Source organism: Muntiacus reevesi, chromosome 3, assembly GCF_963930625.1.
Source record: "Muntiacus reevesi chromosome 3, mMunRee1.1, whole genome shotgun sequence".
Taxonomy (NCBI): domain Eukaryota; kingdom Metazoa; phylum Chordata; class Mammalia; order Artiodactyla; family Cervidae; genus Muntiacus; species Muntiacus reevesi.
In genome coordinates, this window is record NC_089251.1 from 10,309,380 (window position 1) to 10,335,920 (window position 26,541).

The 26,541-nt window shown below is 37.6% G+C and overlaps 1 protein-coding gene across 4 annotated transcripts in view; it reads right to left on the bottom strand.

The window, feature by feature from the left end:
- GAPVD1 (GTPase activating protein and VPS9 domains 1) overlaps positions 1-26,541 on the bottom strand; it is a 71,420-nt gene that overhangs the window by 36,857 nt on the left and 8,022 nt on the right. For 2 of the 4 annotated variants that reach the window (XM_065928454.1, XM_065928452.1), the window contains exons 2-8: positions 13,720-13,937; positions 11,599-12,442; positions 9,803-9,889; positions 8,836-8,970; positions 8,500-8,689; positions 5,854-6,014; positions 5,337-5,403 (exon numbers count right to left, since the gene is read on the bottom strand). In XM_065928454.1, the coding sequence (XP_065784526.1) occupies positions 5,337-5,403; positions 5,854-6,014; positions 8,500-8,689; positions 8,836-8,970; positions 9,803-9,889; positions 11,599-12,442; positions 13,720-13,904 (1,669 nt within the window). In that variant the 5' untranslated portion in view covers positions 13,905-13,937. Of the gene's footprint in view, positions 1-5,273; positions 5,404-5,853; positions 6,015-8,499; positions 8,690-8,835; positions 8,971-9,802; positions 9,890-11,598; positions 12,443-13,719; positions 13,938-26,541 lie in introns of all 4 variants that reach the window. The other 2 variants (XM_065928453.1, XM_065928450.1) reach the window with 1 other exon arrangement.

The window sequence follows — 26,541 nt, forward strand, 5'->3', positions numbered from 1 at the left end:
GGGACAATGTGAAACACCCCAACATTTGAATCATAGGAGTCCCAGAAGAAGAAGACAAAAAGAAAGGCCATGAGAAAATACTCAAGGAGATAAAAGCTGAAAACTTCCCTAAAACGGGGAAGGAAATAGCCACCCAAGTCCAAGAAACCAGAGTGTCCCAAACAGGATAAACCCAAGGCAAAACACCCCAAGACACATATTAATCAAATTAACAAAGATCAAACACAAAGAACAAATATTAAAAGCAGTAAGGGAGAAACAACCAATAACACACAAAGGGATTCCCATAAGGATAACAGCTGATCTATCAATAGAAACCCTCCAGGCCAGAAGGGAATGGCAGGACATACTTAAAGTAATGAAAGAGAATAACCTACAACCTAGATTACTGTACCCAGCAAGGATCTCATTCAGATATGAAGGAGAATTCAAAAGCTTTACAGACAAGCAAAAGCTGAGAGAATTCAGCACCACCAAACCAGCTCTTCAACAAATGCTAAAGGATCTTCTCTAGACAAGAAACACAGAAAGGTTGTATAAATGTGAACCCAAAACAACAAAGTAAATGGCAATGGGACCATACCTATCAATAATTACCTTAAATGTAAATGGGTTGAATGCCCCAACCAAAAGACAAAGACTGGCTGAATGGATACAAAAACAAGACCCCTATATAGGCTGTCTACAAGAGACCCACCTCAAAACAAGGGACACATACAGACTAAAAGTGAAGGGCTGGAAAAAAATATTTCACGCAAACGGAGACCAAAAGAAAGCAGGAGTCGCAATACTCATATCAGATAAAATAGACTTTCAAATAAAGGCTGTGAAAAGAGACAAAGAAGGACACTACCTAATGATCAAAGGATCAATCCAAGAAGAAGATATAACTATTATAAATATATATGCACCCAACATAGGAGCACTGCAATATGTACAGCAAACGCTAACAAGTATGAAAGAGGAAATTAACAGTAACACAATAATAGTGGGAGACTTAAATACCCCACTCACAACTATGGATAGATCAACTAAACAGAAAATTAACAAGAAAACACAAATCTTAAATGACACAATGGACCAGCTAGACCTAATTGATATCTATAGGACATTTCACTCCAAAGCAATCAACTTCACCTTTTTCTCAAGTGCACACGGAACCTTCTCCAGAATAGATCACATCCTGGGCCATATAATCTAGTCTTGGAAAATTCAAAAAAATTGAAATCATTCCAGTCATCTTTTCTGACCACAGTGCAGTAAGATTAGATCTCCATTACAGGAAAAAAACTGTTAAAAATTCAAACATATGGAGGCTAAATAACACACTTCTGAATAACCAACAAATCATAGAAGAAATCAAAAAAGAAATCAAAATATGCATAGAAATGAATGAAAATGAAAACATAACAACCCAAAACCTATGAGACACTGTAAAAGCAGTGCTAAGGGGAAGATTCATAGTATTACAGGCTTACCTCAAGAAACAAAAAAAAAGTCAAATAAATAACCTAACTCTACACCTAAAGCAACTAGAGAAGGAAGAAATGAAGAACCCCAGGGTTTGTAGAAGGAAAGAAATCTTAAAAATTAGGGCAGAAATAAATGCAAAAGAAACTAAAGAGACCATAGCAAAAATCAACAAAGCTAAAAGCTGGTTTTTTGAAAAAATAAACAAAATTGACAAACCATTAGCATGACTCATTAAGAAACAAAGGGAGAAGAACCAAATTAACAAAATTAGAAATGAAACTGGAGAGATCACAACAGACAACACTGAAATACAAAGGATCATAAGAGACTACTACCAGCAGCTCTATGCCAATAAAATGGACAACTTGGAAGAAATGGACAAATTCTTAGAAAAGTATAACTTTCCAAAACTGAACCAGGAAGAAATAGAAGATCTTAACAGACCCATCACAAGCAAGGAAATCGAAACTATAATCAGAAATCTTCCAGCAAACAAAAGCCCAGGACCAGATGGTTTCACAGCTGAATTCTACTAAAAATTTAGAGAAGAGCTAACACCTATCTTACTCAAACTCTTCCAGAAAATTGCAGAAGAAGGTAAACTTCCAAACTCATTCTATGAGGCCACCATCACCCTAATTCCAAAACCAGACAAAGATGCCACAAAAAAAGAAAACTACAGGCCAATATCACTGATGAACATAGATGCAAAAATCCTTAACAAAATTCTAGCAAACAGAATCCAACAACATATTAAAAAAAATCATACACCATGACCAAGTGGGCTTTATCCCAGGAATGCAAGGATTCTTTAATATCTGCAAATCAATCAATGTAATACACTACATTAACAAATTGAAAGATAAAAACCATATGATTATCTCAATAGATGCAGAGAAAGCCTTTGACAAAATTCAACACCCATTGATGATTAAAACTCTCCAGAAAGCAGGAATAGAAGGAACATACCTCAACATAATAAAAGCTATATATGACAAACCCACAGCAAGTATTACCCTCAATGGTGAAAAATTGAAAGCTTTTCCCCTGAAATCAGGAACAAGATAAGGGTGCCCACTCTTACCACTACTATTCAACATAGTTTTGGAAGTTTTGGCCACAGCAATCAGAGCAGAAAAAGAAGTAAAATGAATCCAGATAGGAAAAGAAGACGTGAAACTCTCGCTGTCTGCAGATGACATGATCCTCTACAAAGAAAACCCTAAAGACTCTACCAGAAAATTACTAGAGCTAATCAACGAATATAGTAAAGTTGCAGGATATAAAATTAACACACAGAAATCCCTTTTATTCCTATACACTAACAATGAGAAAACAGAAATAGAAATTAAGGAAACAATACCATTCACCATTGCAACAAAAAGAATAAAATACTTAGGAGTATATCTACCTAAAGAAACAAAAGACCTATACATAGAAAACTATAAAACACTGATGAAAGAAATCAAAGAGGACACAAACAGATGGAGAAACATACCGTGTTCATGGATTGGAAGAATCAATATTGTCAAAATGGCTATACTACCCAAAGCAATCTACAGATTCAATGCAATCCTTATCAAGCTACCAACGGTATTTTTCACAGAACTAGAACAAATAATTTCACAATTTGTATGGAAATACAAAAAACCTCGAATAGCCAAAGTAATCTTGAGAAAGAAGAATGGAACTGGAGGAATCAACCTGCCTGACTTCAGACTCTACTACAAAGCCACAGTCATCAAGACAGTATGGTACTGGCACAAAGACAGAAATATAGATCAATGGAACAGAATAGAAAGCCCAGAGATAAATCCACGAACCTATGGACACCTTATCTTCGACAAAGGAGGCAAGGATATACAATGGAAAAAAGACAACCTCTTTAACAAATGGTGCTGGGAAAACTGGTCAACCACTTGTAAAAGAATGAAACTAGAACACTTTCTAACACCATACACAAAAATAAACTCAAAATGGATTAAAGATCTAAACATAAGACCAGAAACTACAAAACTCCTAGAGGAGAACATAGGCAAAACACTCTCTGACATAAATCACAGCAGGATCCTCTATGACCCACCTCCCAGAATATTGGAAATAAAAGCAAAAATAAACAAATGGGACCTAATGAAACTTAAAAGCTTTTGCACAACAAAGGAAACTATAAGCAAGGTGAAAAGACAGCCTTCAGAATGGGAGAAAATAATAGCAAATGAAGCAACAGACAAAGGATTAATCTCAAAAATATACAAGCAACTCCTGAAGCTCAATTCCAGAAAAATAAATGACCCAATCAAAAAATGGGCCAAAGAACTAAACAGACATTTCTCCAAAGAAGACATACAGGTGGCTAACAAACACATGAAAAGATGCTCAACATCACTCATTATCAGAGAAATGCAAATCAAAACCACAATGAGGTACCATTACATGCCAGTCAGGATGGCTGCTATCCAAAAGTCTATAAGCAATAAATGCTGGAGAGGGTGTGGAGAAAAGGGAACCCTCTTACACTGTTGGTGGGAATGCAAACTAGTACAGCCGCTATGGAGAACAGTGTGGAGATTTCTTAAAAAACTGTAAACAGAACTGCCACATGACCCAGCAATACCATTCCTGGGCATACACACCGAGGAAACCAGATCTGAAAGAGACACGTGCACCCCAATGTTCATCGCAGCACTGTTTATAATAGCCAGGACATGGAAGCAACCTAGATGCCCATCAGCAGATGAATGGATAAGGAAGCTGTGGTACATATACACCATAGAATATTACTCAGCCGTTAAAAAGAATTCATTTGAATCAGTTCTAATGAGATGGATGAAACTGGAGCCCATTATACAGAGTGAAGTAAGCCAGAAAGATAAAGAACATTACAGCATACTAACACATATATATGGAATTTAGAAAGATGGTAATCATAACCCTATATGCAAAACAGAAAAAGAAACACAGATGTACAGAACAGACTTTTGGACTCTGTGGGAGAAGGCGAGGGGGGGATGTTTCGAGAGAACAGCATCAAAACATGTATATTATCTATAGTGAAACAGATCACCAGCCTAGGTTGGATGCATGAGACAAGTGCTCGGGCCTGGTGCACTGGGAAGACCCAGAGGGACTGGGAAGAGAGGGAGGTGGGAGGGGGGATCGGGATGGGGAATACATGTAAATCCATGGCTGATTCATGTCAATGTATGACAAAACCCACTACAATACTGTAAAGTAATTAGCCTCCAACTAATAAAAATAAATGAAAAAAAAAATAATAAAATAAAATGTTAATCAACTTGAAACTTTTCCATTAATAAAGCTTATCCTTGCACATGGAGTGACATATTCTCACTTTACAATCTTACCTTTTTATTTCCTTTTAAATTTCTATCCTATTTCCATTGTATCTCTCCGCTTCATTAAAAGGTTAAAAGCATACACAACGTCCTGAAATATTATGAGTCCATTTTTTCCATTTAGACATGCATTAATCCCTCTAAAGGAGCTCTATAAGAGTTGGTATATTTTAATACTAGTGAAATAAAACTCAGTATTATTCAAGTCTCAATAAAGACGTACATCTTCTCTACTTTATATGACCAAAGGTCTCTTGCCATCTTAATTTTATTCAGAGAAATAATCTTTATAGCCAACTGTTCAAGATCATTAGAGGAAAACTTCATTACTCTCCTCGGTGAGAGGCACAGATGGCATAATTATAATTTATAAGGCTCCTTTAAAGAACACAAAACAAAATATTACTTGAATCACACAACTCCTTGAATGAAGTAACCCTTCACCTTCAGATATTCCTTCCAGATTATCACTGCACAGGGAGAAGCGCAAGGTTTTATCAGGTTTACCGTGGAGTTTGTTTTCATCGACAGGGACGTCTCCTTGTCCTCCATCCGAAAGCTGCATGTTGAGGACCTGAAAAATAAAATGCCAATAGTTTATCACAACGGAAAGACTGCTGATAAGAAAAACAAACCACGGCAAATGCATATTTAATTTCTTCTTAACATTAAATGATCATTTTTAAACTAAAAACCCATTTACAGGGTCTAAGTGCCCCTGGGATGAAAGTACATCAATGAGGATTGAACCTATGCCTTTCCATGACTCTACTGGTGTCAACGACTGAACAGGCAATCAGATGTCAATGGCAGTTCAGGACTGCAGGAATCCAAGGCTTCAGAGCCAGTGGTCTGTCCCTGATGGTTAGAGGTTAAGACTCCCAGCTTCCATTGCAGCGGGAATGGGTTCAATCTCAGGTTGGAGAACCAAAATCCTTCATGCTACACAGCATAGCCAAAAAAAAAAAAAATCTAAATTTCTTAAGGTTAATAGCTATAAGTGTATGTAGCAATACAATCATACCTCATTTTCTGACATCATCCCTGGAGTAAGCTGGGGACCTGTTCCTAAGGAAATGACCAACACCTCTTCTGGCTGCACCTCCTGGATGGTTTCTTGAGCTGATCCTTCATGGTCCATATGCAAGTCCATTAGCACATTAGTGCGGCTTCTGCTCCGAGTTGCTAACAAAAAAATTTCAAGTATGATAATTTACAGAAAAAACAAAATGAAGAAAATGGCACATTAATACAAAAATATATTTTCTATTAATGTAGAACACTTGCGCATGCACAAAGAAAGACTGGTGAGAATGTGAATGAGAAAAAAAAAAAAAAAAAAATATATATATATATATCTTCCCAGGTATTCTTCTAGTGACTGACACAAACTCTCCTTCAAAACTGATCCACAGAAACAATGATCCATGTTCACCTGACAGGGAGTGACAAACAGATTACACCTGCAGAACAGCAAACATGCCTCAATCACTTTAAGACGTGGGGGTGACAAGAAAAGCATTACTTTATTCTTTCATCTTTTCAAGATATCTTCAACTACTTCTACAACATAATGACTTAACTGCCACAGGTCTCCCATACTCATAACTACACTCACAAGCATTAGAAAACTTCATATGGAAATCCGATAGCCATATAGAGTTATACACGTTAATTAGGCAACTGTTAATAAAACAGAATCAAAACATTGTTTTTTCTGAACTGTATTAACCTCTTTTCAAAGATACAGAAGAGTTCTCTATGCTTGAATATACATTTCCTTTCTGCTTTATGGGAACAGTCTAAACTAATGAAGGATCTAATTATTTTGCAGTGCTTTTCCCCCTGTCTATAAGTAAGTAATAGCTTTATAAAGTATTCCATCCTATAGATCTTGTAAGAACTTTGGAAACTGAAAAATTTAGATAGCTTGTAACAATTTCTCTATGAGTTTCAGTCCTTTGAGAAAAGTTTCAGTTTTCTTTCAGAGGCCATTACAATTCGATACAACCAGAATACTAAATAGATACTCTTTCTGTACAAAATAATCAAAAACACACACAAAGCCAAAACACTCAATAATAACAAAAGCCTTTCACCTTCAGTTTGAGTAAAAGCTGACCTACTTGAAGACAGAAACATAAACAATCAATCACTTGTACTTTCAAAAACTCAAAAAGTACACACCAACTTCCAAAAGTCTAAAACAGGTTTCACTCACACCTCTCTTCACTGATTCTGTCTTCTCTTGAATTGTAAGCTTAAATTCAGCTTTATGAACAACTACATGAATCTTACAGGATAAACTTTACAATTTGTAAAAATGCAAGTAATCAAAATTCATGTAGCAATTTACATAAAGCAAAAGCAACATGCACATGGAGCACAATTTCATAAACTATTTCTTAAATAAAAGTTACATAAGAAGAGGAACAGCCTATTACCCACCAAACGGGGTTACTAGAGTAATATGAGCAGTAAGACTGGTGGCTGAGGAATCCCAGGCAGTGATGGCTGCTAACTGTTGTCCTGGGTTGCGAAGGCATTAAACAGAAAGAAAATCGACCCTCTGAATAACGGACATAGCTCTTACAACAGGAAATAAGTTCAACGACCAGGTCACACAACTGTACAAAATCACAACGGGCAAACATTTGAAGTTTACTTTCCATGATACTTTTCCTTTTATATAATGACACTTCTGGATGACAAGAAATGAAAGAACTAACACACACAAGTGAATCATGGAGGAAACAAAAAATCTCTGGTTTGCTAAACATCATTTGTTTCTTCATGCTAAAAAAAACAAAACAATGCAAATAGACTATAATCCTGAGTGTCAAGTTTTACTTTTTTCTTTCTCTAGCTCTGAAAATTGACGTTTTGGGATGATGAAAGCCAAAGACTTGAAGATGATGATGCCACATTCCTACTGATGATACTTGTGTGTGCTCAGTCATGTCTGATTCTTTGGGACCCCGTGGACTGTAGCCCACCAGGCTCCTCTGTCTATGGAATTTTCCAGGCAAGGATACTGGAGTGGGTTACCATTTCCTACTCCAGGGGATCTTCCTGACCCAGGGATCGAATCCATGTCTCCTGTGTCTCCTGCATTGTAGGTGGATTCTTTACCACTGAGCCATCTGGGAACCCCAATTCTTAATAAACTTGACAAAATAAAATGAAAGTTTTGCCTTATTTCATAAAATAACAAAGATTTAAACTCAGTCATAAAAGATCAACTATTAATAATAATGAAAAACAGTAGTTATATATTTTCAATTTTACCAATAGAAAACTTCTAAAATAATATTATTTTATTACATAATTTAGAACTTTATGGAAAGAACAGGGCTACATAATTCAAATAATGACTACTTAGAGCAAATCACACTTTCAAAATTGTCCAAGACACTGAAATATAAGTAAGCGGCATGATTTCAATCAATTATGAAAAGTATGTCTAGATAAAGCTAAAGCCTACTGATGAACTTTAACTAATCTGGTGCAATATTTTTTTTAATGTTAAAACCTGAATTACTCCCAGTAAAAATGAAGAGAACTTCTCCAAATTATTGAAAACTATACTCCCAATCACTAAGCAATAGCCTAGCCTAATAAAGAAACATTAAATTGAAAGGAAAGCCTCCATATGAGAAATTCTCTTTACCTATAGGCAATCGATTCTTTTTATTTGCTGGAGTCGTTGCTGGAGACAGCTGAGGAGTATTGTAGGGGGTCATTTCCAGACTGCTGCTTTTGCCTGGCTTAGCCTGGGGTAGATTTGCCAGTAAGTTGTCAAGAGCCATTCTATCTTCTCTCAGTTGATCTCCAGACATCACACTCTTCATAAAATTCACCTGGCAAAAGTAAAAAGGACATTAGCTTATGAGATCAATTTTTCAAACAGTGTACATTTCTCACACAATGTACTCTGTGGGTCCGCCCACGTTTAGATAAATGACTTTTGAGGCGGGGGGATTCTATTACAGAACAGAGCCATTACCAGCGTAACGAGCTGACTGTAGGTTATATAAACCACGGTTCTGCTCAGCCCTTCCAGGAGATTAACCGAGGACATTGGCGGGGTCTCCACTGCACGGCCTCCAATCACAACATCAAGGAACGCAGCAACACAGCTCTGTTCAAACAGGAGGAAAAGCCACTGTGAAACACTCTCCCTTTAAAGTAAGGGAACAGAATTTCTGATTGAGACAAACGAGCACATAGAAAGCTTTTCTTCTTGAAAATTATATTAAACCCAACATTTATATCAAATTGATATAAAATAATTGATATATAATAAGCAACAAGATAGTCTGGTATGTGAAATAAACATGAGGCAAACAGTGCACACGGTCCTACCACTTGTAATTAGGAAAACATATTCCTAAAAATATATTAGGAATATACATATAGACTTCTTGAGGGACACACAAAAGATTGACAATATAAAGAACCTTTAGAGGAGGAAATAAAGGTTAGAGATCAGAGGTGGAAGGGAAACTTCACTACAAAACCTTTGAATTTTAATCTAGGTTGAATGTACAGCCTACTAAAAATATGATAAATTTTTTTTAAGTTAAACCAACTGAACAATGCCATGTTAATTTATGAAACCACTTAAAATTATACAATCATTGCTGATTCATATATTCATAGACTTAATTTTGTAACAATTTTTAAAAATCAAACTTTAAAAAATAATCTTAACAGCTCTTTGGCTCTCGTTACAAAGGCATCGCCTCAACATTTTAGCAAGTGAGCATTAGTAATCTTTGATGACATCTTTCTTTAAATGCTACTGATCCAACATTGTATCCTCTGCAGCCAAACCAAGCATAATGAAAAAGAATATTTAATTTACACATCACTGAGAGATAAGATTTAATAATGAGGACAGGTAGGTTCACTACTATTTTAGCAGAACTTTCCATACAGAGTCCTTCACATGACATGGGATCCACTCTTACTTTGTCAAATTTTCCAAGGCTGCTCTTTGTCCGGGGATCTCCCTCTTCAGAGCCAGTCATTGCTAACTGCTGCAAAAGGCGGCCAACCTGCAACCCAGAACAGAGGTGGGAAGATGCAGGCTGGAGAGACAGTCCCCACTGTGAAAGCATCTCCATCCTACTCTAAAAATCTGCTTCATAAGAATATTCACACCACCTAACCAAGCATACAAAATGGGATCCCAAACAAAATATGCATCTTGACGCTGTCAGCTTTTACTATATTTTAAGGACTTTCGTTTTTTAAATTTTTATTTATTTATTTTTGGCTAGACTGGGTCTTCATTGCTGCACAGGCTTTTTCTCTCATTGCAATGAGCAAGGGCTACTCTTGAGTTGCAGTGCGGAGGTTTCTCTTGAGGCAGAGCACAGGCTCGAGAGTGCAAGGGCTTAGGAGCTGTGGTGTACGCACCAGCTGCTTCCCAGCAAGTGCGATCTTCCCAGACCAGGGATCCAACCCGTGTCCCCTACATTGGCAGGCAGGTTCTTTACTACTGAGCCACCAAGGAAGCCCACTATATTTAATTACGTTTAGATTGAGCTATAACAAATAAGTAGAAAACTTTGCTTTGTCTTTAATGCATATTATATTGACAAAAGGAAATAAAGGTACATGACCTTTGTTTCTGCTACTATACTTACCATATCTATAAAAACTTAATTTGTAAAAGCTGACAAACTATCTCAAGTTATTATTAAGTACTTTTTTCTATAATTCATAAAGTACTCAAGGTAAAAAATTTTTTCTAGACTTGAAAGCAAATAATTCCTACAGAATATAAGCTGTTTTGAAAGTATTAACTCTCAGAGCCAGATCCTTACTGCCAAAAGTGAACTGTTAATCTACTCTCTAAAGATATTTTGCTGAAAGTTATTATCATATAACATCATCTTCAAATCTGGGACAATCCCTTTTACTCATTTTGAAAGCATGTGATTCTATCTCTACTGGAATGACAAAAATAAAACTATAATGATGTTATCGTAAGAATAAATTTAGTGTTTCAGAGATGACAAAGAAATTCTAATTTTATTTCAGAGATGTCTATGTAATTTCTAAACACCCCAACATGACAGAACTAATTGTGAAAAAAAAGCTTACCATTAAAAAAAAAAAATCATCCATTGCTATTCCAAATAAAATCTATCTTCTTCACAGTACTTTTGGGAATAACATAATTAAAAGAACCCCCTAAGAAATAAAAACATGATTTCAGTAGTTCAGATGATTAGGGGAAAGAAAAGTGCTAACATAGATACAAAAATCCTCTTTTGAAAACATTTAGGTCCAGAAGAGTTTCAGATTTCAAAATCTGGAGATTTTAGAAAGGCTGGTTACATATACACGTAACATGTCCAGTATTTAGGGTGGCATCCTATAATCAGACACATTAACATTCCCGCAGCAAAACACAAATACTCATTAACACTAAATGGACTATAAATAGCCTCTTGTTAGTTCAGGATAGGTTTTGCTACCAAAGGAAGTATAAAAAACCCTCTCAGTTTTTAATCATTCTGGATTGTGAAATCATGGGAAAGGGATGGTGGGCTTGTTCTAGAAAATGGAATCATCTAAATATTTAAAGTGTGTGAGGACTCCATTTAAAAACCAACACAAAACTTAAGAAGCAAATATCTGGGACACTTTGGGGGAAAAGAATGGTAAGAATATACGAATAATGTCATCATACTTTCTGGTCCCACCCCAATGCCCAATCAACTGATCTTACACGGAATGCCCAGCAAAAGCATACCTGCATCAGATTAAATCTCGCCACCTCATTAATGGGAGCATCGGAGATTATTCCATACTGTTCTGGATTGACAACTGCGGGACAAATGAAGCAGGCCAACAGCAGGTCAGTGCACATGGCCCTGACCTCCCCTACTTCCAGTCTGTCTACACAGGAGAGAGTTTTGTACATCTGTGACACAATCCACCTCAGACTATGTGGGAAGCAGTAAGTGTTCTGTTTGAGATAACCAATAAATTTGTTCACCAAGGCCACGAGTTTGGCCTCATTGGAATCCACCATCTCTTGAACCTTCTGCCTGAACCTGTCTGAGCCTTTCTCTCCAAAGAGTTTTTCCTGTTGAGCTGGGGAGAACCTCTCAATCAGCTTGTTTGGGTCTGTCTCCAGGTGATCTTCGTCTTCAACAAGCAGTTGCATGATTGGCTCATGTAAAGTAGCTGTGAGGAAAAGTTTGGCAGAAAACAGTCCTTCAGAGAAAAGCTTAAATAAGATGCTGAAGGCACAGGTTCCTCTCCTCAAAAGTCGTCTGGGGTTGTCACTTTCTTTAAGTTCAAATTCAATCAAGTATCTCAACACCTGAAGGAGGTAGCTTTCATCTTCTTGCATAATGCAGTTGCCATAGAGAGAGGTAAAAACTGTGTAAATGACACTCTGTGTGTTCTCCTGGTTGAGTTTCTCTCCAGCAACCAAGGAGGAGGCAATAAGACGAGGATTTTCCCTTAGTCGACTCAAGAATTCTCCATAAGCCGTCTCCTGAAATCCCAGTTGCTTATACCCATCAACAAACTGTGTGTCTTCCAAAATCTTAGCATGTTGGCAACATTCAGCAGGGGAAGCTTCAGCACTAAAAACAAACAAACCAAAAAAAATGAGCAAACAAGCAAAATAATAAAATTAACAACAACAATAATATAATACATATACTATACTGAAGCATGGAAATGCGAGTTGGTTACAGTCCCAGCAATGAGATCACTAGGAATTGCTAAAATCTTTCAGACCACCAGCACTTGAATATGTAAAGAAAGTCAAAACCAAAAAGTACAAAGGAGGACAGGTTTCTCACACTAAATCAGGTTCCATGAAAAATATTGAGAAATAACCATTATTCTGATTTCTATCATTGAAGATTGTTGCTGTTCAGTCACTCAGTCATGCCCAACTCTTTGCGACCCCCATGGACTACAGCATGTCAGGCTTCCCTGTCCTTCACCATCTCCCAGAGTTTGCTCAAACTCATGTCCACTGAGTTAGTGATGCTATCTAACCATCTCATCCTCGGTCGTCCCCTTCTCCTCCTGCCTTCTATCTTTCCCAGCACCAGGGTCTTTTCCAATGAATCAGCTCTTTGCATCAGGTGGCCAAAGTATTAGAGCTTCAGCTTCAGCATCAGTCCTTCCAATGAATATTCAGGGTTGATTTCCCTTAGGACTGAAGATCAGTCCTGCATCTTTTTGAATTTCCTATTTATGGAGTCATACAGTATGTACTCTCCTATGTCTGTCTTCTTTTCTAGACAGTATACCACAGCATCACTATTTCTAAACTTAAAAACCGCTTCTTGAGGGACTTCCCTGGTGGTCCAGTGGTTAAGAACCCACACTTCCACTGCAGGGGGCATGAGTGCAATCCCTGGTTGGGGAACTAAGATCCCACATGCCCTGTGGTGCAGCCAAAAAAAAAAAAAAATTGCTTATTGGAACAGTAGAATAAGGAAGTATTAGCACAGTGAAAAATGAGGTTTCTAAGACTGCAAAATAGATATACAATAGCAAAACATGAAAATCTATTTTTTAAATAATATTAGGAGAAAAGTAGGAAATAAGATAACTTACTCTCTATAACAGTAAAATGTTATTTAATGCCAATATACAAAATCAAATGGTGTGGTATAAAATATTAATGCTGAAGTTGTAATTCTCTACAACGGTGCTTAGATCAATACGTTAATTAATAAACAAAATAAGCAAAGACTCACCATTGGGATGCTGATTTAAGTTATCTTAAACAATGCACTTTGTTAGAAATATATTTGTTTATTTGCAGTTAGCAGTTATGTAACTGCCATAAGCAGAATTATAGCGGTTTATAAAATTTCTGAACTCAAAACCTTTTCTTTACCTGGTGATGATAAGCCGATCCAAATTAATTCTCTGTTGCTTAGCAATCCATGCTGTACGATACAACTTTTCGGCTGTCTTAAGTACATCTGCATTAAGCCTCTGAATGAGCTGTTTCTCAGAGTTCACGTATAAGCGTTCCTGCTTGAGGTGATGGGCCAGAGTATGAATATCTAGCTTCACCATCTTCAAATGTGGAGAAGGTACAAAGGCTGATCACTAAGAGTTAAAAAAAAAAAATTTATTTTTATTTTCGGTTCTCTCTGCTCAAATGACTACTGAGAAAGTTCTTCTAAAACAACTCATTCTAAAACAGAGAAAATCACTTCTTATTCCCTCTTCTGACCTTTTATTAAGCATTTGCCCCTACTCAGCATTATATTACATGCATGTTCAAGATGCTTAGAGTGGGGCTTCCCCACTGAAAGGCGAGGACCGCCAAGAACAAGGCTTGTCTGTTTTTGACTTACAGCTGTAATTTCGGGGCTAAGGAGAGGGCTTGGCTCACGCCAGGAGGTAAAGAAGTATTTGCCACAGGAATGAATGAAATCACACAATTCTTGTTCATCTAGTAGCTAAACAAATGGATAAAAATAGCACACATATTTTAGAGCATTATTATTTAAGCTATACCCTTGAAGCTGGAATGCCTGCCAGACCACAAATATTTTATATCAGCAATAGAAGCATTTGTGGCCCAGATAGCAGAATACAACGTTGTGTCCAGACAGCAGTCATTAAGTTAGAAAAATGCTTCTCATTAAGAATTAAACATTAGCGTTAGGGAAGGGAAGGAGTGGGAGTTTGGGATCAGCAGATGCAAACTATTACACAAGGATGAATAAACAAGGTCCTGCTGTATAGAACGGGGAACTATATTCAACGTCCCGTGATAAACCATAGTGGGAAAGTATACTTACATCTGAGTTACTTCACAACACTGTAAATCAATATTGAATTTATACCTGCCTATGTCGAATTTATATTTAAAAAAATGTTGAATGTATACCTGAATAAAAAATTTTTTAAAGAATTAAACATTAAGATTGTATACTTAAAAGCTGCTATGAGAAAGCTTTAAATGATCTCATCATAATAACAAGAAAATAGTAATTACATGAGGTAAAGGATGCATTATCTAACTTCACTGTGGCAAACTTTTGCAATAAATGTGTACCAAATTGTTTATTATATAACTTAAACTTACACAATGCTATATGTCAATTACACTTCAATCAAGTTGGGGGGGAGCTGTCCGCCTCCAAATAAAAATAAATTTAAAGAAATATATTTAAAAATCTTTTAAAAAATGTTGTCCCAACCAATCAGACTCATAATGGATTTATTTGGAATTGATAAAATATAATTTGCAGTGAATTCAGATTTGGAAAGAGGAACCTAGCCCATAGAACTCTCAAAATGTTTATAGATCCAATGAAAATATGTTTATAAAATGAAATAAATATTTTTGTGCTAAGACTTAAAAAAATACCAAGAATTAAACATTATGAGAATCAATGGAAATATATTTAAAGCCAGTTTTAAATTTAAATATCAAAACAGATTTAACAATTTTTAAAATAAGTTTGATATCAGAAATTTTTAACCTTTATTTTAATGAACTACTGATTTCTAGGAAAGTTTCTGGTATTATCATCTAAACTGAATTTAATTGCTTTCAAAAAAACACTTTCTTGTACTTTATCAATTACCTAGCAAACTATTTCAAGTCTCTTGTATTAAGACCCTCAGAATGCTTTCTTCTCAAAGATTTTAAATATGTCTACTTCACCAAGATGATTCGCTATTAAGTCACAAAAGCAACCATGTACATTCAAAGAAACTGGTGCCAAACATATATAATCTTATTTGAGTCTAAAGAAAATACGTATGACTTTGTAAACTTCCATGAGGGAATTCTAACATCCTCTAGGGGGCTCTAAATCCACAGACTAAGAACAGAATCATTGAACAAATGGTTTTAATTATGAGTATTACAGTTAATGAACATAAAACTGAAATGGGCTCTTAAAGATCTCTATGTTTCATTAATAGTTCTGCTACCTTGGGTACATAATGCATATTCTCTAAACCTCAGGCTTTTTTCTCCATAAAACGGGGAACTATATTTGTGTAGGACACAAAACCTACATTTATTTTGTGCCTGGCATGAGCAACACATTAGGTACTAGGGATACAAAAAAAAAGATAAAACTCAGTCCTCAAGGACTTTCTAATCTACTAGAACCCCCGTTATATTAGACGTGCAAGTTAGTGGCTGTCCCAAAATATGGGTAATATGCTGAAGGCTGGACAATGCAGAGTGGGGACAAAAGAGGAGTGACTGAGAAGTGAGGTAGAGTCTTGTCTTAAAAGACAAGTATTTGGGCGGGGAGGCAGGGGCGGGATAAGAATTTGCCAGACAAAAGGGATCTTGGGAAGGGGTAGGCTTCCAGATACACAGAGACAATCAAGCAAAAGCACAGAGGTGTGTGATATTCAGAGAACTACATGTGACTTCCTACAGTTTGGGGGCATGTGTGTTTGTGTGTGTTAAGAGTGAGGCTGGAGGCAGAAGACTCAATGTATAATGAGATAAGGCCACAGAGACAGACTGCACACAGAAGCCAGTGTTAAGAAACTGGACTGTAGGAGATGGGGAAAGAGTTTAAATGGATTGACATGATTAAATTTATATTTGAGAACTTAAACTCTGGCAGTAAAGAGAAAGATGAGGAGATAGGGATGGAGCTAGATAAAGAAACACTACGAACTTGTTGATAGGCAAGAAATGTTGCAGTGGCAGTGGAAAGAATCGGACAGATGTGACAGATACTGGACGTAGAAAATACTAGCTTGCTAGTAATACACACATGGAAATGGCGAGGCAGATGTTTCCAACTCCGGTGACAAGAGTTGGCTGTGGTGGTGTACACCAGAATTATTATGTGAGAAAACACTTTATAAACTGAAAATTGTGCCTGGTGTGGTTCTAAGAACTTTACACACTTCATCCTCACAACATCCCTTTGAGATGATAGGAACTTTGCAGCAAAGGGAATTAAGGCTCAGGGACATTAAGTAACTTGCATGAGGCCAAGTGGGTGACAGGTGACAGGGCCAGTACATTTTACTGTTTCCCTGATCTCTACAAGAATGGCTCAGAAAAATCCTGTGGTTACACAGCAGAACACTATTTTTCAGAGATGCATGCTCAGGCATGTAGAAGTGAAGTGTCAGGATATCTGGAACTCACTTGTACATGGTCAAAAAAAAAATTAAAGATTTGTAAAACAATGCAGAATATAAACACTGTTGAATCTGGTTGGTGGGTATATGGTGATCACTGTACTACTCTTCAACAGTTTCTTTACGTTAGAAGTTTTTCATAATAAAATGATAGAGGAAAATATTTTGGCAATTCTCAAACTGTACCTTTCTTGCTGTCTTAATACAACTTAACAAAATATCTTATCAACTATTGTTGAAACCTAGCCAGATCCCCTAATCTCAAGGAGCTCACAGTCCAATTAAAACCAAAATTCTGTTCAAGATAGGATGCATAAAATGTTTCCAGCGACATAGCAAAATATGAACCAATCCATGCAATTTAGAAGCCAAAACCTTCAAGTAAACCTTCACTTAAAAAAAATTAAAAATTAACACATGGCTGCAGCTGAGACCTGCCATGGTCAAATAAATAAATATTTAAAAATAAAAAATCACGTGAAAGTAATGCTTCAAATATTTGAACAAGAACTCACCTTCTAAACCCTTTGATAGCCCCAAATGTCTTCAAAGACATTTTTGTGAACATATTTTAAATAAATCCAGAACACTAGGTAAACTTGCTAAGCATTTTCTTTCAAGTTCATCAGACTATATGACCTACTACCCACCCTTACTGCTATCATGTACTACAGTCTCTCTCCTTCCCCTACAACTCTCAAACTCCAATGATCATTTGACCCCACCAAGAATTTCAAGCCATTAATCCTATTTATATATATATATATATATATATATATTTTTTTTTTTTTTTAAACTAACCTTCAGCTTCCTCCTGTCTCTGCTCCCCTCCTTACCCAACTAGCATAAACCCCACAGTCAATCATTACGATCACTGGCCAAATGCACTCTCAGTCTGCTCCGTGCAAGCATGCTAAGTTGCTTTAGTCGTGTCCAACTCTTTGTGACCCAATGGACTGTCGCCTGCAAGGCTCCTCTGTACATGGGATTCTCCAGGCAAAAACACTGGAGTGGGTTGTCCTCCTCCAGGGGATCTTCCCGACCCAGGAATCGAACCTACATCTAGTACATCTACCTGCACTGGCGGGCAGGTTATCACTAGTGCTGCCTGGGAAGCCTGCAATTTGCCCCCTCACTTGACGAACCCTCAATTCCAGTTAAATCTAATGCCCTCCCAACTCCTAGTTTATACCTGTGGGGGAGAAAACCGGCACACACAACCACGCCTAGTATCACTTCAAACTCATGATCACAACCCCACACAGGCCCTCACTGAGGCGTGGCACACGCACTGTTACCCCCCAAGCCCTCCACCACTCCCCAATCCCTCAAGCAACCAACCAATCTACACCATCCTCTCTCCTCAGACCTCCAACCTCTTCCCCTCTCCTCATTCTCAGCCCCGTGCCTCCTACTTCACAGAAAACGGAAGCATCAGAAGAGATTTTCCGCAGGCTCCCTGCTTCAGCCTTTGCTCTCAGCCTGTTCTCAACACAGTGGCCACAGTGAACCTAAGTGAAAGCCTGGGAAAGCTTAAGTCAAACCACATCATTGTGCTCAAAATCCTCCAAAAGCTTTTTTTCTTGGCTCTCCATGGTCTGTCTCTATCCCCCCTTAGCTCTCTGACTTCACCTCCTATTACCAGACCAAATAACTTACCATCCAAACCGGGACACTACTGGGAATCAAAGCAGACACTATTAATAATTTCATCAAGAGACACAAAGAAGACACTGGATCACTCTCTTACCAACCCCCCCCCCCCCCAGTCACTCTATTCCGGCCAGATTCTCAAACCTGCCGGGCATACTGCCACCCCAGTATCTTCGCACCTGCTTACCACCCAGGTCTCTTACTTCCTTTGGGTCTCAGAGTCATCTTCTTCAATGAAGTCTTTCTTGTCCACCCTACCTAAAATTCCAACCCTCACTCTGTCACATGCTCATCTTATGTCCCCCTGCTTTCATTTTTCCTGTTCAGTTCAGTTCACTCAGCCGTGTCCACCTGTTTGCGAACCCCATGGACTGCAGCACACCAGGCTTCCCTGTCCATCACCAGCTCCTGGAGCTTGCTCAAACTCATGTCTATTGAATCGGTGATGCCATCCAACCATCTCAACCTCTGTTGTCCCCTACCCCTCCTGCCTTCAATCTTTCCCAGCATCAGGGTCTTTTCAAATGAGACAGTTCTTTGTATCAAGTGGAAAAAGTATTGGAGCTTCAGCTTCAGCATCAGTCCTTCCAGTGAATATTCAGGACTGATTTCCCTTAGGATTGACTTGTTAGCACTGGTTACAATACATTTCACTTATCTCTCTTATGTATTTACCATCTCCCCAAGAAAATATACACTTCCTAAGAGGAGGGATTTATGCCTAATTTGTTTCCAGTTCTGTTCACACTGACTAGAATAGAATCCATCACATCACGCACATCTGTACACATCTGCTGAATGAATATATGAATGAAAAAGAGGCATTTCAGTAACATAATCATGTTAGAAACCTCATAAACAGAGGAAGAAATAACATAGGAAGAACAGGTATGTAATCTCTGATGGACAGGAAAAGAGGAGAGGTAAATACTATGAAAACAACCAATAAATGTTAACTACAATAATAAGCATATTGTACTGAAAACATTAAAAATACTACACGTTCAAAATTAACATTTATTCCTTACTTCTTAGAGGATAATTTCCAAACTTGTTAACCTAATGCTTAAGGGCCAGTTTTCCTTTAACCCTCCCCTCCAGTCCTAATCTCACATTATTTCTCTATACAAACCCTCTTATGCCTCTTCATTTTTATTTTCAATTCACCTTCATCCTGTTTGCTCCTTTAAATCTTCAAGGCCTAGCTCAATGCAACCTTCCTTCCCAACCATACAGTCTGCCCCAGTGACAAATTCCAACTCTGAACTCCTAAAGCAGTGCTTATCCATACCATTAAATTGGAACTGTTATTATTATTTTTTTGGAACTGTTATTTTTTAATTTCATGTTTAATGTCTATTGTCCTTCCAGCAAGAATGAAGGGTCCCCTCTATGAATGAGAATTATCTTAGACCTATGTATGCCCAGCCTCCAATACCACAGCCAAACACAAGTTCTCATAGTTTTGCTAACTGCATTATTACAAGTTGCTCTGAGAAAAATAATGTAAGTAAAAATCAAAGAATTTTTAAATTAACTTTAGGTATATCTCACAGTGATATATAATTTTTTATATATCTGAATTTTTTCCCTGAAAGTTGCAAGCATTTTCAAAGTTAGATAATTTCTTTTTGGAGGGGTGAATAATTGGACTTTGAAAATCTATATTAATCTCAGTTCCACTTAACCACATTTTCTACAAAAATAAAATCAATTATACCTATGTGTGTTAAGTCAGATTTTAACCTTTTCAACTCATGTTAGGAAGACTCACCACTGAGAGCCCAGAGATTTTAGTTGGAAGAAGTAAAGCAAGCACACAGGGTTTTTGTATCATTCCTACAATTGTGTAGAGGAGAGGCTGCCAAACTACAGCCTGTGGGTCAAATCCAACCAGCTGCCTACTTGTACAAATAAAGTTTCACCAGAACACAGCCATGCCCATTTGTTTATATATTATCTATGGCTGTTCTCAGGCTACAACAGCAGAGCTAAATAGTTGCCAGAGTCCACCAAAGTCCATATGCCCACAAAGCCTAAAACGTTCACTATCTGGCCTTTAACAGAAAAAGCCTGTCAACTCCTGATAAGCAAGCATACCTACTCTAACACAGAGCGTGGAGAGGAAGCATAACCAGATAAAGTGAAATACAAGAATCAGAAAATGCATTCAAAGTTCCAAGGAGGAAACACGTATTACACATGTCAGCAACTATGGCTGAACAAACTCCTGTGACTCAAGGACTCAAAAGTAGGGGGAAATCATTTCAAATGTTTTATGGAATGAGAATCATGTCTCATGATTTCACTGATGAAAACTCCTAATAAAAAGCATCCCAAGTTAATGATATGCAGGCTAAGAGTTTTAAACTTAGTAACAGTAAGAGTCAGTAACAGTGAGAGTTTAATCTAATCATCTCTGTTGCTGTTCAGTCACTAAGCTGTGCTCAGCTCTTTGAGATCCCATGGACTGCAGCACGCCAGGCTTCAGGAATTTAATAAACTCAAGATCAACTCTGTAAGTCAGTAAGAAAAACACTCACTACTTTATCATTTTTTATAGAAACTATTTCATACAAGACAAAGGAAAGGATACTAAAAAAAAACAAACAAAAAACTACAATAAGAAGATCTGAGGGATTTAAGACTGGACTCTGACTTCTACTGGCAACGTGATCTGTGGCTAGTGATTTCACCTAAGTTTCTGCTTCCCCATCTTCAAAACTGGGATAATGTTCTTACCTCTTACCTACTTCATATGCTAAATAGTATACTTCACATGAGAAGATTGTGAAGTATAAATAATCTATGATGTAGGACATCACTATTCTTATCAATTATGAGGTAGGGTAGGGAATTTCCTGGTGGTCCAGTGGTTAGGACTCTGCACTTTCACTGCCAAGGGCCTAGGTTCAATCCCTGGTCAATGAGGTAAAATCCCACAAGCCATGTGGCACAGCACGGGATCTTAGTTCCCCCACAAAAAAGAGGCAGAGTAATTTTTATCACTTCACTAGGACACAATGAGACATACTCCATGTCCTTCACATGACAGAAGCAACCAAAATGAACCTTTCCACGGAAGTGTGAAATATCAGACATAATTAAAAAGGTAAGACAGACTACTTGCTAACATGATGAAACCTACACTCACAAAGGCTTATTAAAAGTGAAATTAAAGGCCAACGATCTTCAATCAAAGAGTGTTTTTAGTAACATAATATGCCACACATAGGATGGCTTTGAACTTTGAGAATAAAGCATGTTTTGCAAGCAAATAATGTGATTAATTAAGATGATCTAATCAAAAATTACAGAGATAATAACAACTAAATGTAACATATCCTGAATGAGATCCTGGAACAGAAAAAGGACATCAGGTAAAAACTAAAGAAATCTGAATAAAGTATGAACTTTAATTAATAATAATTATCAATCAATTCACTAACTGTAGCAAATGTGCCGCATCAACAGGAACTTGATGCCGGGTGAATGGCAACTCCCTGTACTATCATCTAGGTTTTTCTGTAAATTAAACTGTTCTAAAAAGTAAAGTCTATTTTAATTTTTTGTTGCATAAATAACATAATTCTAAATCTAAGCATACAATTTAGCAACTTCTCTAAGTAAGAAAAAATATACGAATTTGAGAACTGCACGTGAACACTGTAATTTATCATCACCTGATGTCCTAGAACCCATTAACATCTGGTAACATACTGCAGTGTTTAAACTATCACACTAAGAATATTTTTTCTTTCAGTTCACTGTGATCGGAAACAAAACACAGGAACCTCCTAATGCAAAAGTTCCACAGCTGTATTAACATTTTACACTAATTCCTGGTCAAAAGAAGCAAGGCAAATAAATTTCCCAGCCAGAATTGTTTAGGAAAAGTCAGTTTCCATATTAATTTCCACTTTATAGCAAAATTTTTAAAAAGCCATTATAAGTAGAAGTGGTTGAGCTTGAAGAGGAGAGTTTTGACTGGTGGTAGTTAAGTGTATGCATGCCTAGGAAACAAAAACAATAATAACCACTGGGCATTTCAGGACTGTCATTACTAGGGACCGACCAGGTACTTTATATGGAAATTCTCATTTAATCTGTGTAACATCCCTGAAGAGTATTCATGCCCACCTTTTACGGATGAGTAAATTAAATATTCCACCCAAGGTCAAATCAGTAACTGGCAAAGCTAAGATCAGAATCCAGGTGTACCTGGCTTATCCAGATTTTAACCACCATGCCATTTGCTCCCCAAAATGAGTGCTTTAATTCACCATCAAGGTCACTCTTCTACTCACCTAACTCTTCCAACAACTATTAATATGTCAGTCAGTAGCTGGACAATTCCCCTCTTCTTCAAAAGTTTCAAACTGTCTGACAAAGTCAAGTTTAGTTGGACTTCAGGACTAAACAACCTAAATCCTACTAAAGAAATGGTATATGAACGTTTAGAAAAAGTTACTAGGGACTGATCCAGATTATTACCCTGATAATTAAACATACACACACACACACACACACACACAGAGCAGGTCCTATCTGAAGTATCTTCTAAGACTAACAGAGTTCTGGGTATAGCACTCTAAAATGCAACGAGCTCAAAACTAGCTATATAATCTCTACTGATTAATGTAATCTTTCTAGAATTCAGCTTTTCGACAGAAAAACAAGGAACTATGAGTATCACCCCTTCCCATAATTAACACTCCAAATAGATCCAAGTTCCCTCAGTTCAGTTCAATTGCTCAGTAGTGTCCAACTCTTTGTGACTCCATGGACTGCAGCACGCCAGGCTTCCCTGTCCATCACCAACTCCCGGAGCTTACTCAAACTCATGTCTATCGAGTTGGTGGTGCCATCCAACCATTTCATCCTCTGTTGTCACCTTCTCCTACCGCCTTCAATCTTGCCCAGCATCAGGGTCTTTACAAATGAGTCAGTTCTTCACATCAGGTGACCAAAGTATTGGAGAGTTTCAGCTTCATCATCAGTCCTTCCAATAAATATTCAGGATTGATTTCCTTTAGGATTGACTGGTTGGATCTCCTTGCAGCCCAAGAGACTCTCAAGGGTCTTCTCCAACACCACAGTTCAAAAGCATCAATTCTTCCCTAACTGGCACCAGAACATCTTGGTCACCTCGCTCTCTTTCTCTAGAAGCTAACTGGGATTTCCTGTGGGCAGGTGACCCCAGAGGGTAATCAACATTGTCAAAGTGATCTATGCTCTGAGTGTATCTTCTGCCTTCTTCCATGTGGGAGAGCAGAAAATCAAAATAGCCCTTCATTGGGAAAGGTTAGGAAAATTCAAGATTATCATCTTCCTCCAGTCAACCCTTCAGACTATGAAGAGTCTCATCATCTGAGTAGTCTCATTCCTGGACTCTCCTCCCTACTGCAGGAGACACAGGAGACATGGCTTCAATCTCTTGAGTCGGGAAGATCCCCTGACAGAGGAAATGGTAACCTGCTCCAGTTTTCTTGCTGGAAACAATCCCACGGACAGATGACCCTGGCAGGCTATATAGTCCACGGGGTTGCAGAGTCGGACACAAGTGAGCATCCCCATGCACACACGCACGCGCACACACGAAGCCTATATCCTCCTTATCTTTAAGTGAACTCAAATTTCTCCTTTGAGGCCCAGCCCCCAAATCTCTTCCCACTGCTAAGTGCTGGGGGAACTGCCTCTGACAACAAGTAGGGTACGTCCTTCCTCCCTGATGACACTGAGTGGGAAAGTCACTCCATTTTAAAGTCTCTTTCAGTTCTCCTATTCACATCACGGGGAAAATCTAAGCGAGACTCCAGTCTGTCTTCAACATTTCCCTAACACTTGCTGGGCTGTGCTTAGGCGCTCAGTGGTGTCCGACTCTTTGTGACCCCGTGGACTGTAGCCTGCCAGGCTCCTCTGTCCACGGGGATTCTCCAGGCAAGAATACTGGAGTGGGTTGCCATGCCTTCCTCCAGGGGATCTTCTCAACCAGGGATCGAACCCAGGTCTCCTGCACTGCAGGCAGATTCTTTACCAGCTGAGCTACCAGGGAAGCCCAACACCTGCTAATCTCTCCTTTCAATTAAAGGACAGCAGGTCTCATAGTCAGCACCTTCTGCAAACAGCAGCAAGCTAAGTTTTATAACACTGCTGTGTTTTTATAATATTTAACTTGGTTTCTATTTAGGGCAAGAGACAGCAGCCTCTCATTATGGTAATAACATAAAGTTTCTTTAAAAATATTTTTAAGGGGTCCCCAAAAAGACATTTTAAATAAACAACAGTAAAGCAGTGTGCAGATTCAGGAAAAATTCTGATGTTACTCAAGGATCAAGCATAGTAAACATTGTTATATACTAATGCCTATACCTTGACAGAACTGTCAGTTACTTTTTTGTTCATTATATACATACATTTCATCATAGTATTCATGTACTATTTATACTAATATGACAAGGCAAAAAAATGACCATCATTTTTTAATGACCTACTACAACATTAGCTATATTTTAATTTGAGGATTTTAATTAGCTACCACTTTTCAAGGACGTAACCAACCCATACCAGAGATGGGTGTCCGCTGCAACTTTTTATATAAATATAATCATGTTGAATTACAATCATTTGTCTACATGTGTTTCCCCTTGCAAGACTTACCTCTTTCGATGCAGGAATAGTTTCTTACTCATTTTGTGTTTCTTTAAATTACATACTCTAAAAATCATCAGGTATTAAAAATAATGAGCTCAGCTCTTTCCAAAAAATGGACAGACAAGCACAGTAAGGCTTTATTTAACATACTTGCTTCACTCACCCATTCAACAAATGTTTACTAAACACCTATGAAGTGCTAGGCACTGATGAACAGGACAGGTTAAGGTCTGCTTGAGGGTCCCGCATGCTCACAGGGATACATGACATCCTAATGACAACTTTGAGTTGTTGTCAGAGACTGGATTTCCACATGCCCTCTATTTAGAATCCTCTGCCTACTCCTTTTAGTGGTCAGTTAAGTCCCACTTACGCGGCAGGGCCCAGCCCAAACTGAGAAGCCTTTACCAATCTCTTGAGTCAGGTATTTTCTCCCAGACTATTTGCAACAGAATGTTGTTTTCACAACAAAACTTCAAGTGCCCTGAAACAGGGACACAGTCATCTTGGTATCTCCATTACTTGGCAGAAGAACTGGTATTTAGCAGGTACTGAATCAATGTATAAATTTATAAATACTTAATCAACAAGCGACTGAATGATGAAGAGCAATGCTCCAGTTAGCAATCAGCCAAACTGCTGCTAACTCAGTTCCAAAATGATTAGAGAACAGCAACAAAATTTAAGTTGGAGACACCTACTAATTTCCCAATGAGTATGTCCGAAATAATTATTAAGGTACCAAAAAAAGGACATTTCTTCACAATTAAGAAATGTATACCATGAGGGGAAAATATGAAAACAACTGATACTTTCTAATATCTTTGGTTGGCATTTTTGAAACAAAAGTAAAACATTGTTTAAAAAAATAGACTTGGTACCAACTATTCCTGGCACAAGTACAAGGAACTGAAAGACACACAGCTCTGAAGATGTAAGTACCTAATTCAAAGTCATTAGTACCCAAAATTCAAATTAAGAGTATAGCACTTCCTGTTATGACACCAAAACTCCAAACCCTACCAAAAATAAATAAATAAAAACTAAAGGTCAATTTTACCCCTGATCCATTAATTAATTTTCCAGAGCTAAAAAAGAAAAACCAAGAAAAAAATGAAATTCAACGCATAACAAACAGCTTGTGCATTAAGCTCAGGTTTTATCAGACCACACAACTGACAGAATAAAACACCTGGACAGGTAATATGCATTACTTAGTAAATACTAATCCAGACTCACTATTTTCACTTAAAAATGTTGGCTTTTT